At 50.0% G+C, this 12,827-nt stretch overlaps 1 protein-coding gene across 1 annotated transcript in view; it reads right to left on the bottom strand.

Moving 5' to 3' along the window:
- Positions 1–345: 345 nt before the first annotated feature.
- The window catches only part of LOC132390379 (NACHT, LRR and PYD domains-containing protein 3-like), a 56,160-nt gene continuing 43,678 nt past the window's right edge, over positions 346–12,827 (bottom strand). Inside the window, exons 8-11 of the mRNA XM_059962996.1 lie at positions 9,788–11,522; positions 4,814–4,900; positions 1,337–1,504; positions 346–1,172 (exon numbers count right to left, since the gene is read on the bottom strand). Of these exons, the coding sequence (XP_059818979.1) occupies positions 1,064–1,172; positions 1,337–1,504; positions 4,814–4,900; positions 9,788–11,522 (2,099 nt within the window). The 3' untranslated portion in view covers positions 346–1,063. The remainder of the gene's footprint in view (positions 1,173–1,336; positions 1,505–4,813; positions 4,901–9,787; positions 11,523–12,827) is intronic.

Genomic DNA, 12,827 nt, shown 5'->3' with positions numbered 1-12,827 from the left:
GAATAAGAGGGGATCTGATTGAAACAGATAAGATTATTAAGGGATTGGACACACTGGAGGCAGGAAGCATGTTCCCGCTGATGGGTGAGTCCAGAACTAGAGGCCACAGTTTAAGAATAAGGGGTAGGCCATATAGAACAGAGATGCGGAAAAACTTTTTCACCCAGAGTGTGGTGGATTTGTGGAATGCTCTACCCGGACTCTGCCAGTCCGAGCTCTCTCAGCCTGGAGCTGAGACGCTACTGTGTCAGTGAGAGGAGCTCCGACCCACTGTTGCAGTGCACAGGGTGCGGGGGGCAGCAGAAACCTCAAATAAAACTCGAGTCCGGCACCAAGACAGGAAGGTACAGCGGTTTATTGATTCCATTATGACAAATGTAAATGAAACAATGTGTGAGCTGCTGACGTGCGGGAATAAATAAGCTGCTCCCGACTCACTCACAGTCACACACAATTAACTGACCGGCGACAAGGAGTGACCGGTTGAATAATCAGTCCCGTTTCTCACCGTCACTCTGCATCGGGGAACCGATGATTATAAAATCACACTTCTGGGCCGTGTCCGGGATCGCTACAGATCCAGGGTCACTGCCGAGGGATTTGTCCATTTAACATCATTATATCGGCCAGGCTGCCGAATGCACCGTCCTCATCAAAGGGGGCAAAAGGATTCTCTCCCGGGATCATACCCCCCACCCCGGGACACCAGTGTCCCAGACTGAGCCCCGGACCCCGGGCTCTTCCTGTCCGGGTAATTCCCCGGGGAGTCACGTCGGTGTCTCGTACACGCACTTCCGGCGGAAGCTGTCCCGCCGGACAACAGGCGGAAACACGTCACTGCGGGACCGCTCCGATCGACGCACGCAGCGCGAGGCCCGAGCCGGGTCCGTTAAAACCGTTGGGAATCAGCCCCGGCGCGCGGCCGTTAAAGGTAAGGGCGGGAGTTAAAGGGGAGGGCGGGGAGTCGGCCAAATGTCCCCATCCCGCGGGCGGGGATGTTCACACATTCAGAGGTTCACAGATCCGCCATCAGTCCGGGTCTGGGTTCCAGGTAAGATAAAGGTTAAAGGAATCGGCCAAATGTCCACAGATCCACTCTCAGTCCGGGTCTGGGTTCCTGTAGAGATCTCAGTTCCTTCTCCCCGGTCTCACTGAACCGATTCCCCACCAGCCTGAAACAGGTGGGAGAATAAAGATGAAATAAACAGATCACACAACAGTGTCAGTAACAGGGGACCGGGGTTAATGTTTCAACAACTCTCACAGACAAATATCACCAGAAAACCTGCGGATCCGCTGATATTTTATCACATTGAACATTAACACAAACACTCACCAGATCCGCTCCAGACTCGGGAGGGTCAGTATGAGGCGGCGGAGAGCGGGGACAGATCCGTCTGTCAGAGAGTTTGATCTCAGGTCCAGCTCCGTCAGTGATGGTTTTGTACTGAGAGCGGAGGCGAGATCCTCGGCACCAGAATCTGTGAGACCGACACGGTTCAGCCTGGAGATGAGAGAGAGTGAGGGTGAAGGACAGAGAGAGACAGGAGACGGTACAAATCCCCAGTGTTTACCAGTAACACAATTACTGATCACATTAATGTTCAGTGTTAGACACCCAGTGACTGTAAACACAATCTCCCACAGTCTGGAGATGAGAGAGAGTGAGGGTGAAGGACACAGAGAGACGGGAGACGGTACAAATCCCCAGTGTTTATCAGTAACACAATTACTGATATTTTCTTCAGCACGACTGAGCAGGTCGGCCAGTGGGAACAGCGAGAAGAGTTTAAAAGGAAGACAGATTTACAGAGTGAGCGTCAGAGGAGCGGGAGACAGAGTAGGAAGGCTTTGACTCAACGGGGATTCGGCGATAAAGGGTCGAGGCGAGGTAGGTTATCTGTTTACAATACAGACAGAGAGTATGTGTGTGAGGCTGGTTTTCTGTGCTCGGTGTCAGATGTGGGAGATCCTGGAGACTCCCAGCCTCCTGGACGGCAACATCTGCACCCGGTGTGTCGAGCTGCAGCTCCTTAGGGACCGAGTTAGGGAACTGGAGATGCAGCTCGATGACCTTCGTCTGGTCAGGGAGAGCGAGGAGGTGATAGAGAGGAGTTACAGGCAGGTGGTCACACCGGGGCCACGGGAGACCGAGGAACTGGGTCACAGTCAGGAGAGGGAAGGGCAAGAAGCAGGTACTAGTGAATACCCCAGTGGCTGTTCCCATTGACAATAAGTACTCCGGTTCGAGTACTGCTGGAGAGGGAGCAACAACAGCTGCACCTCTGGCACAGTCTGGCCCTGTGGCTCAGGAGGGTTGGGAAAGGAAGAGGATGGCAGCAGAGATAGGGGACTATAGTTAGGGGGTCAGACAGACGATTCTGTGGACACAGTAAAGCAACTCGGATGGTAGTTTGCCTACCAGTTTCCAGGGCCAGGATGTTCCTGATCACGTCCAAGATATCCTGCAGTGGGAGGGAGAACAACTGGAGGTCGTGGTACATATTGGTGCCAATAACAGAGGTAGGAAAAGGGAAGAGGTCCTGAAAGCAAAGTACAGGGTGTTCGGAAGTAATTTGAGAAGCAGGACCTCAAAGGTAGTGATCTCGGAATTACTGTCTGTCCCACGTGACAGTGAGAATAAGATTCGGATGAGGTGGAGGATAAACGCGTGACTGGGGAATTGGAGCAGGAGGCAGGGATTCAGATTTGGAGACAGTGTGAAAGGGAGGATACACAGGTGATAGAGAAGGGAGGCACTCAGTCCGATGGTTTGAGATGTGTCTATTTTAATGCAAGGAGTATGATGAATAAAATAAATGATTGTCTGTGTCTGAGTGAGTCTCTGTGGGTGGAAGTTAGGAACAGGAAGGGGTCAATAACTCTACTGGGTGTATTGTATAGACCACCCAACAGTAACACGGACATCGAGGAGCAGATAGGGAGACCGATTCTGGAAAGGAGTAACAATAACAGGGTTGTTGAAGTGGGAGATTTTAATTTCCCAACTATTGATTAGCATCTCCCTAGAGTGAGGGGTGTCGATGGGGTGGAGTTTGTGATGTGTGTTCAGGAAGGTTTCTTGAAGCAATATGTACATAAGCCTACAAGAGGAGAGGCTGTACTTGATCGGGTTTTGGGAAACGAACCTGGTCAGGTGTCAGATTTCTCAGTGGGACAGCATTTTGGAGATAGTGATCGCAATTCTATCTCTTTTACCATAGCATCTTGGAGGAAGGGGGATGGGGAAGACAGATCCCACAGCAGGAAGGGGATGGGGAAGAGAGATCCCACAGGAGGAAGGGGATCGGGAAGAGAGATCCCACAGCAGGAAGGGGGATGGGGAAGAGAGATACCACAGCAGGAAGGGGGACGGGGAGAAGAGACCCCACAGGAGGAAGGGGGACGGGGAGGAGAGATCCCACAGGAGGAAGGAGGAAGGGGACGAGATCCCACAGGAGGAAGGGGGAAGGGGACGAGAGACCCCACAGGCAGAAGGGGGTCGGGGAGGAGAGACCTCACAGGAGGAAGGGGGACGGGGAGGAGAGACCCCAAAGGAGGAAGGGGGATGGGGAGGAGAGACCCCACAGGAGGAAGGGGGACGGGGCCGAGAGACCCCACAGGAGGAAGGGGGAAGGGGCCAAGAGACCCCACAGGCGGAAGGGGGTCGGGGAGGAGAGACCCCACAGGAGGAAGGGGGACGGACAGGAGAGACCCCACAGGAGGAAGGGGGACGGGGAGGAGAGACCCCACAGGAGGAAGGGGGACGGGGAGGAGAGACCCCACAGGCGGAAGGGGGACGGGGACGAGATCCCACAGGAGGAAGGGGGACGGGGAGGAGATCCCACAGGAGGAAGGGGGACGGGGAGGGGAGATCCCACAGCAGGAAGGGGAGATCCCTCAGGAGGAACGGGGACGGGGAGGAGAGATCCCTCAGAAGGAAGGGGGACGGGGAGGAGAGATCCCACAGAAGGAAGGGGAACGGGGAGGGGAGATCCCACAGGAGTAATGGGGACGGGGAGGGGAGATCCCACAGGAGGAAGGGGGAGGGGGAAGGGAGATCCCACAGGAGGAAGGGGGACGGGGAGGAGAGATCCCACAGGATGAGGGGTGACGGGGAGGAGAGATCCCACAGGAGGAAGAGGGATGGGGAGTGGAGATCCCACAGGAGGAAGGGGGATGGGGAAGAGAGATCCCACAGGAGGAAGGGGGATGTGGAAGAAATATCCCACAGGAGGAAGGGGGATGTGGAAGAAAGATCCCACAGGAGGAAGGGGGATGTGGAAGAAAGATCCCACAGGTAGAAGAGGAATGGGTAGCAATCTCCGAGGAGGAGGATGTGAAATGTGGAAACCATAGACAGGGTGCAGAGGAGATTTACAAGGATGTTGCCTGGATTGGTGAACATGCCTTATGAGAACAGGTTGAGTGAACTCGGCCTTTTCTCTTGGAGTGACGGAGTATGAGAGGTGATTTGATAGAGGTGTACAAGATAATGAGAGGCATTGATCATGTAGGTTGTCAGAGTCTTCTCCCCAGGGTTGAAATGGCTAGCATGAGAGGGCATAGTTTTAAGAATGGGCTGCTGGAGGCGAAAACTTTAAACTCCAGGATGGTTACATGGAGCTTAGAAATATAGAGCACTATGGGTAAAACCGAGGTAATTCTAAGGTAGAAACATGTTCAGCACAGCTTTCTGGGCCGAAGGGCCTGTATTGTCCTGTATGTTTTCTATGTGTCTACTGATCACATTCATTCTCAGTGTCAGACACCCAGTGACTGTAAACACAATCTCCCACAGTCTGGTACTTACCACAGTGTCTGTATTTTACACTCCGGGTTCCTTAGAGCCGCAGACACCAGTTTCACTCCTGAATCTCCCAGTTCATTATGCCCAAGTCTAAACACAAACAGACAGATTGATAAACAAAGTGATTCAAACCGTGGGTCTGGGGGAATTTCTCTCACTCGGATATTTCAGGAAACATTAAACTGTCCAGTAAATCACTGATCGGAGTTCCCATCACTGTCAATGTCCCTCACTGCCCAGCTCCAGTGTATTTACCCAATGTCGGTAATTTCGTCTGTCGGTGTGACCCTCTAAACCCCACATATACTGTCCCATTCCCCAATGGAGAGAAAAGTGTTTCTGACCGAAATGCAGAAATGTCAATGGGACACAGCGAAATAGACCCACCTAAGCTAAAGCGATGCGGAAGAGAGATCCCACAGGAGGTAGGGGGTTGGGGAAGAGATCCCACAGGAGGAAGGGGGATGGGACAGAGAGATACCACCAGAGGAAGGGGGATGGGGATGAGAGATCCCACAGGATGAAAGTGGATGGGGGAGAGAAATCCCACAGAAGGAAGGGGAATGGGGAAGAGAGATCCCATAGGATGATGGGGCATGGGGAAGAGAGATGAGACAGGAGGAAGTGGGTGGGGAAGTGAGATCAAACAGGAGGTTGGGGGATGAGTAGGAGAGATCCCATAGGAGGAAAGGGGATGCTGAGAAGAGATCCAACAGTTGAAAGGATGGGGGAGTGGGAACAGAGAGCCCAGAGGATGAAAGGGGGATGGGAAAGCGAGATCTCACAGGAGGATTGCTACCCGTGCCACGTGCCAGTGAGGCTAGAAATAGGAAGATAATGCAGCTAAATACGTGGCTGAGGGGCTGTTGCATGAGGGAGGTGTTCATATTTCTGGACAATTGGGATTTCTTCCAGGGGAGGTGGGACCAGTTCGAATTGGACAGTTTGCACCTGAACTAGAGGGGACTAACATCCTTGTCGGTAGGTTAGCAAGTTCTGCTCCGGGGGTTTTAAACAAGGTTGCAGGGGGAGGGGAACCAGAGTGTTAGAGCAGATAGTGAGGTGGTGGAGGATAAGGGTCATGCGAGGACTGCTTGTATAGACAGATATCAATGGTTTGTATGTGATGGAAATGTTCTCAGGTGCATCTATTTCAATGCAAGGAGTATTGCAGGTAAGGCAGATGAGTTTAGATCGTGGATTGGCACGATGATATCGACATTATTGCTATTAGTAAGACTTGGTTTGCAGGAGGGGCAGGACTGGCAGCTTCATGTTCCGTGTTTCCATTGTTTCAGATGTTTCAGGGATGAAAGGGGAAGGAGTGGCATTACCAGTCAGGGAGAATATCACAGCTGTGCGTAGACGGGACAGCCCAGAGGGTTCGTCTACAGAGGCCATATGGGTGGAGCTGAGGAACGGGAAAGGTGTGACCACTCTAATAGGGTTGTATTATAGACCGCCCAGTAGTCAGAGAGAATTCGAGGAGCAAATCTGTAGAGAGGTAGCACACCAAATTAAGAAACAGAAAGTCATAATCGTAGGGGATTTTAAATTTCCACATATTGACGGGGACTCCCATTCTGAGAAAGGGTTAGATGGCGTGGAGTTTGTCAAATGTGTCAGGAAAGTTTTCTAAATCAATATATTGAGGTATCAACGAGAGAGGGTGCAGTACCTGATCTCCTATTAAGTAACCAGACAGGTCAGGTGACAGAAGTATGTGTAGGTGAACATTTTGGGTCCAATGACCATAATGTCATTAGTTTCAAGATAATTATGGATAAGGATAGGACTGGTCCGCCAATTAAGATTCTGAATTGGAGAAGGGCCAATTTTGTGGAAATGAGAGAGGATCTGGGAAGAGTGGATTGGGATAAGTTGTTTTCTGGCAAGGATGTGTTCAGTAAGTGGAACGCCTTCAAGGGTGAAATTTTGAGAGTGCAGAGTTTGCATGTTCCTGCCAGGATTAAAGGCAAAGTTAACAGGCAGAGGGAACCTTGGTTTTCAAGGGATATTGGCGATCTGCTTAAGTAGGTGTTTAGCAGCTATAGGAAACAAGGAACAAATGAGGTACTTGAAGAGTATAGAAAATGTAAGCAAATACTAAAGAAGGAAATCAGGAAGGCAAAAAGAAGACATGAGGTTGCTTTGGCAGATAATGTGAAGGTAAACCTGAAGGGTTTCTACAAGTATATTAAGAGTAAAAGGATAGTAAAGGACAAAATTGGTCCCCTAGAAGATCAGAGTGGTCGTCTCTGTGTGGAGCCTCACGAGATGGGGGAGATCTTAAACAGTTTTTTTTGCGACAGTGTTTACTCAGGAAACTGGCATAGCGGATATGGAATTAAGGGAAACAAACAGTAGTGTCATGGAACATATAGAGATTAAAGAGGAGAAGCTGCTTGCTGCCTTACAGTGAATAAAGGTAGATTAATCCCCCGGGCCTGACATGATATTTTCTCGGACCTTGAGAGAGACTTGTGTAGAAATTGCAGGGGCCTTGGCAGAAATATTTAAAATGTCCTCAGCCAGGGGTGCGGGGCCGGAGGATTGGAGGGTAGCTCATGTTGTTCCGTTGTTTGCAAAAGGCTCCAAAAGTTCACCAGGTAATTACAGACCAGTGAGCCTGACATCAGTAGTAGGTAAATTATCGGAAGGTGTTCTGAGTGATCGGATATACAAGGATTTGGACAGCCAAGGGCTGATTAAAGATAGTCAGCATGACTTTGTATGTGGTAGATCATGTTTAATGAATCCTGTAGTGTTTTTCAAGGAGGTTACCAAGAATGCATATGAAAGAAAGGCTGTGGATGTTGTCTACATTGACCTTTGTAAGGCCGTTGACAAGGTCCCACATAAGAGGTTAGTTCTAAACATCCAGTCACTAGGTATCCATGGAGAGGTTGTAAACCGGATTCGAATTGGCTGAGTGGGAGAAGACAGAGAGTGGTAGTGGATGATTGCTTCTCAGACTGGTGGCCTGTGACTAGTGGTGTGCCCCAGGGATCTGTGCTGGGACCATTGCTGTTTGTTGTCTGTATCAATGATCTAGATGATAATGTGATAAATTGGATCAGCAGGTTTGCGAATGACACTAAGATAGAGGCGTTGTGGACAGCGAGGAAGGTTTTCAAAGCTTGCAGAGGGATCTGACCCAACTGGAAGAATAGGCCAGAAAATGGCAGATGGAATTTAATGCAGACAAGTGTGAGGTGTTCCATTTTGGAAGGACAAATCAAGGTATGACATACACGATAAACAGTAGGGCACTGAAGAGTGCGGAGGAATAGAGGGAGCTGGGGGTTCTGATACATAATTCCCTGAAAGTGGCGTCACAGGTAGACAGGGTTGTAAAGAAGGCTTTTGGCATCCTGGCATTCATAAATCAAAGTACTGAGTATGGGAGTTGGAATATTATGGTGAGGTTGTATAAGACATTGGTGAGGCAAAATTTGGAGTATTGTGTGCAGTTCTGATCACCTAACTATAGGAAGGATATCAGTAAGTTCGAAAAAGTGCAGAGAAGATTTACTAGGATGTTGCCGGGTCTTCAGGAGTTGAGTTACAGGGAAAGATTGAACAGGTTACGACTTTATTCCTTGGAGTGCAGAAGAATGAGGGGAGATTTGATAGAGGTTTACAAAATTATGAGGGTACAGACAGGGTAAATGCGAATAGGCTCTTTCCACATAGATTAGGAGAGATAAATATGAGAAGACATGGCTTCAGCGTGAAAGGGGAAAGGTTTAGGGGGAGCATTAGGAGGAACTTCTTCACTCAGAGGGTGGTGAGAGTGTGGAACGAGCTGCCATCTGATGTGTAAAATGTGGACTCAAGCTTTAAGAATAAATTGGATAGATACATGGATGGGAGAGGACTGGAGGGTTATGGACTGGGTGCAGGTCAATGGGACTAGCGGAATAAGGTTTTGGTACAGACTCGAAGGACTGAATGGCTTGTTTTCTGTGCTGTAGTGTTCTATGATTTTATGATTCTATGGGGAGGAGAGTTCCCACAAGCAAAAGGGGAATGGGGATGGGGAAGCGAGATGCCACAGGAGGAAGGGAAATGGGGAAGAGAGATCCCACAGGAGGAAGGGGATGGGGAAGAGAAATCTCACAGGAGGAAGGGGGATAGGGAAGAGAAATCCATAGAAGGAAGGGGGATGGGGAAGAGAGATCCCACAGGAGGAAGAGGGATGGGGAGGAGAGATCCCACCAAAGGAAGGGGGATAGGGAAGAGAGATCTCACAGGACGGGTGGTGGGGTGTGTGGACAAGACATCCCACAGGAGGATGAGGAAAGAGTAATAGAGAGTCCACGGGAGTAATGGGGATGGGGGCGAGATTCCAAAGAATGGAAGGGAGATTGGGATGAGAAGTCCCACAGGAGGATTCCAAGGGTAAACGATAATCCTACAAGACGAGAGGACACAGAAATTTTTTGTATGTGTGTGTTGGGTCTGAACAGAGACCCAGAGTAGATGCGCCCTCGCTCTTTGCGTATCTGGAAGTGAGCAAAGTCACACACGGGGAAGGGCAGTGGGAGGACAATCTCACAATGGTATTTCTTTCCTTCTCACTGGGACAGTCTGCTGACGGTCTCTTGTCCCTCACCGGGAAGGGGGTGTGAATCTCTGACCCACCTGCTGCAGTCAGTGTCCGTCTGGGTGTCAGTAACAGTGAGAAGGAACATTGTCAATGGACGTGTAACAGGCAGCGAGAAACACGGCCATTCCTGAGATTTACTACCATTAAACCAATGGTCATTGTTAACTGATCTGATGAAGTCTCCAATATCCCTTCACAAGGAACCACAGAACCCTCCCGTCCTTGGGGAATTACTGACTGATCCCCTGGGCATTTGTCACAATTCTTCACAATCTGATTTACTACAAATTTACTAAAATTCCTTTACATTGAAACAACACAATGGAACAGTTTCACAGATCAGAGTGAGAGATAAATCAAGTTACCTCAACTCCTGGCACTTGTGCAGCCCGGGTCCCAGCCGCTGGATTCCTTCACACTGAATGTGGCAGTTCTCCAGGTCGAGCTGTTTTATTGTATCACAGAGTCCGATGACATGAGACAGGACTGCGCAGTCAATCGGGGTCAGTGTCATTCCAGTGAGTGAAAACCTTTCCACAGATCCCAGTGCAGCCTGAGCCAGTCGACGATTCTGAGACTCAAACAGGTAGTGCAATGTGTTCAGGAGGCTCCTTTTACCAGCTTCACTCTCTGTGTTTCCACTCCGGCGTTTAACCTCCTCCTTCACCCAGTCAATCACCCGGCAGGTTGTTTCATTGGGAAATGGACCCAGAAACTCCTCCAGGCCCCGAGCTGTCATTGGGTTGGAGAGACCAGCAACAAAACGGAGAAATACCTCAAATCGCCTATCCCTCACGCAATGGGCTTCAGTGAGGAGTTTCGTAATATCTCTGCCATCTGGATTCAGGAATTGTGCGACTGCAGCTACAAACTCTTGGATGGTCAGGTGTGGGAATGTGTACACCACGCTCCGGGCAGAATCCTCTCTATCCAAAAGCTCCATCAGGAACCCGGACAGGAACTGGGAAGGCTGCAGATTGTACTTGATCAAATCTCCATCTGTAAACACAATCTTCCTCTCGGACACTCCTCTGAAGGCCATCTGACCAACCCTGAGTAACACATCACGGGGGTTCTCAATCTCACGGCCGTGGTTTTTCAGGATGTTGTAAATATAGTAGGAGTACAGTTGGGTGATGGTCTTGGGAACTCGCTGCGGGTCCCTGACTCTTTGTGTGAAGAAGGGGCCCAGTGTCAGAGCGAGGATCCAGCAGTAGGAGGGGTTGTAGCTCATGGTGTACAGGATCTCGTTCTCCTTCACGTGTTTGAAAACAGCTGCCGCCACCGTCTGATCTTCAAAATGTCTGATGAAATATTCCTTCCGTTCCTCACCTGAAAATCCCAGGATTTCAGCTTCGGTACCGATCTCAGCCTTTTCCAATAAATGTAACGCAGTGGGACGGGTGGTCACCAGCACTGAACACCCTGGGAGCAGCTTGTGCTGGATTAAACTGTACACAATGTCAGACACCTTGCACTTGTATTCAGGATCTATGCATGTGTACCGAGTTTCCGTGTCTCTCCGACTGTCAGAAAAATTAATTTGGTCATTGAATTCATCCAAACCATCAAATATAAACAGCGATCCCTCTGGGTTCTTCCAGACCTCTCTCAGGATATTCCCAAAGTAAGGATACTGATCCAGAATCAGTTCCTTCAGGTTTATTCTACAGTTAATGGTGTTTAAATCCCGGAATTTGAAACTGAATACAAACTGGAACTGTTGGTATATTTTCCCCGTGGCCCAGTCGTAAACAATCTTTTGTACCATTGTTGTTTTCCCAATCCCTGGGACTCCGGCCACTGCTGAACTCCCAGATTTGGAGTTAGTTTGGGAAAAGCTGCTCTGGAACAACTGATCCATCTGAAGTTTCTCCAGCTCTCCGCAGAGATGTTTTTCTCTCCACTCCTCGTGGTCTCTGCCTCTTGCCAGTAGCTCATGTTCCACCAGTCTCCGATCTCGAACAGTAGAAATGACCGTGAGCTCAGCGTATCGATCAACCAGCTGGAAAACCTTCACCTTCTCCCTCATCAGGATCGTGTTCACTCTCAGTGTTTCAGTTTGTGCCCGCAGAGTCTCCTTGTGTTTCTGTTGAGCATCTTCCATGGGAACAGATAGTGGACAAACAGTTAGATGCCTCAGCTCAGAACTCAGTATTTAAGCACACAAGAGTTAGCTCAGAGCTGTTGCATTAATTGGATTTGTCAATGGTTGTTCGTACAGTAAAGTAAATTTGATTAACAGACCTCTGACAGGACAGAGAGGCCTGTTCCAGATAAACACCAGATCATCACATTTCCACATTAACTGTGCTGTGAAGATGAGTATTTTGCTGGCAGTTTACTGACCCCCAACTGTCCCGTACTGGACAACATCTCACTACTGCCACAGATATTATTGCTCCTGAGGAAGTATCTTTTAATCCCTTGTGTTGATGTGGCGTATGGAGATAGAGAAGAAGGTGGTGGGCATTCTGTCAATGGAACAGGTCGGGGAATCACAGCTCACGCTCCCCTCCCACCATCACTGAATCAAAATACAAAGCAGCAGATTTGCTGATCAGAACATGAACTGTGGGTGGGTGGGTGGGGTGCGTGGGATCTCAAACTGTGTTCGAAACCTGTCGGGGTGTGTGGGGTTATGCACTGTGTCCGGCCTCTGCCAGGGATGTATGGGGAGAGCACAGTGTGTCAGGACCCTGTCAGGTATGTGGGGTCTCACAGTGTGTCAGGAACCTGTCAGGGATGTGTGGGGTCTCACAGTGTGTCAGTATCCTGTCAGGTGTGTGGCGTCTCACAGTGTGTCAGGACCCTGTCAGGTGTGTGGGGTCTCACAGTGTGTCAGGACACTGTCAAGTGTGTGTGGGGTCTCACAGTGTGTCAGGACCCTGTCAGGGGTGTGTGGGGTCTCACAGCGTGTCAGGACCCTGTCAGTGGTGTGTGGGGTCTCACAGTGGTTCAGGACGCTGTCAGGGGTGTGTGGGGTCTCACAGTGTGTCAGGACCCTGTCAGGTGTGTGGGGTCTCACAGTGTGTCAGGACACTGTCAGTGGTGTGTGGGGTCTCACAGTGTGTCAGGACCCTGTCAGGTGTGTGGGGTCTCACAGTGTGTCAGGAACCTGTCAGGGAAGTGTGGGGTCTCACAGTGTGTCAGTATCCTGTCAGGTGTGTGGCGTCTCACAGTGTGTCAGGACCCTGTCAGGTGTGTGGCGTCTCACAGTGTGTCAGTATCCTGTCAGGTGTGTGTGGGGTCTCACAGTGTGTCAGTATCCTGTCAGGGGCATATGGGGTCCCACAGTGTATCAGGACACTGTCAAGGGCGTGTGGGGTCGTAAAGGTTGTCAGCGCCCTAACCGGCATGTGTGGTGTTTCACGGTGTGTCAGGACCCTATCAGAAATATGTGGA

Source organism: Hypanus sabinus, unplaced genomic scaffold (assembly GCF_030144855.1).
Source record: "Hypanus sabinus isolate sHypSab1 unplaced genomic scaffold, sHypSab1.hap1 scaffold_88, whole genome shotgun sequence".
In the NCBI taxonomy this organism is placed as follows: domain Eukaryota; kingdom Metazoa; phylum Chordata; class Chondrichthyes; order Myliobatiformes; family Dasyatidae; genus Hypanus; species Hypanus sabinus.
This window is presented reverse-complemented; position numbering and strand designations above follow the sequence as displayed.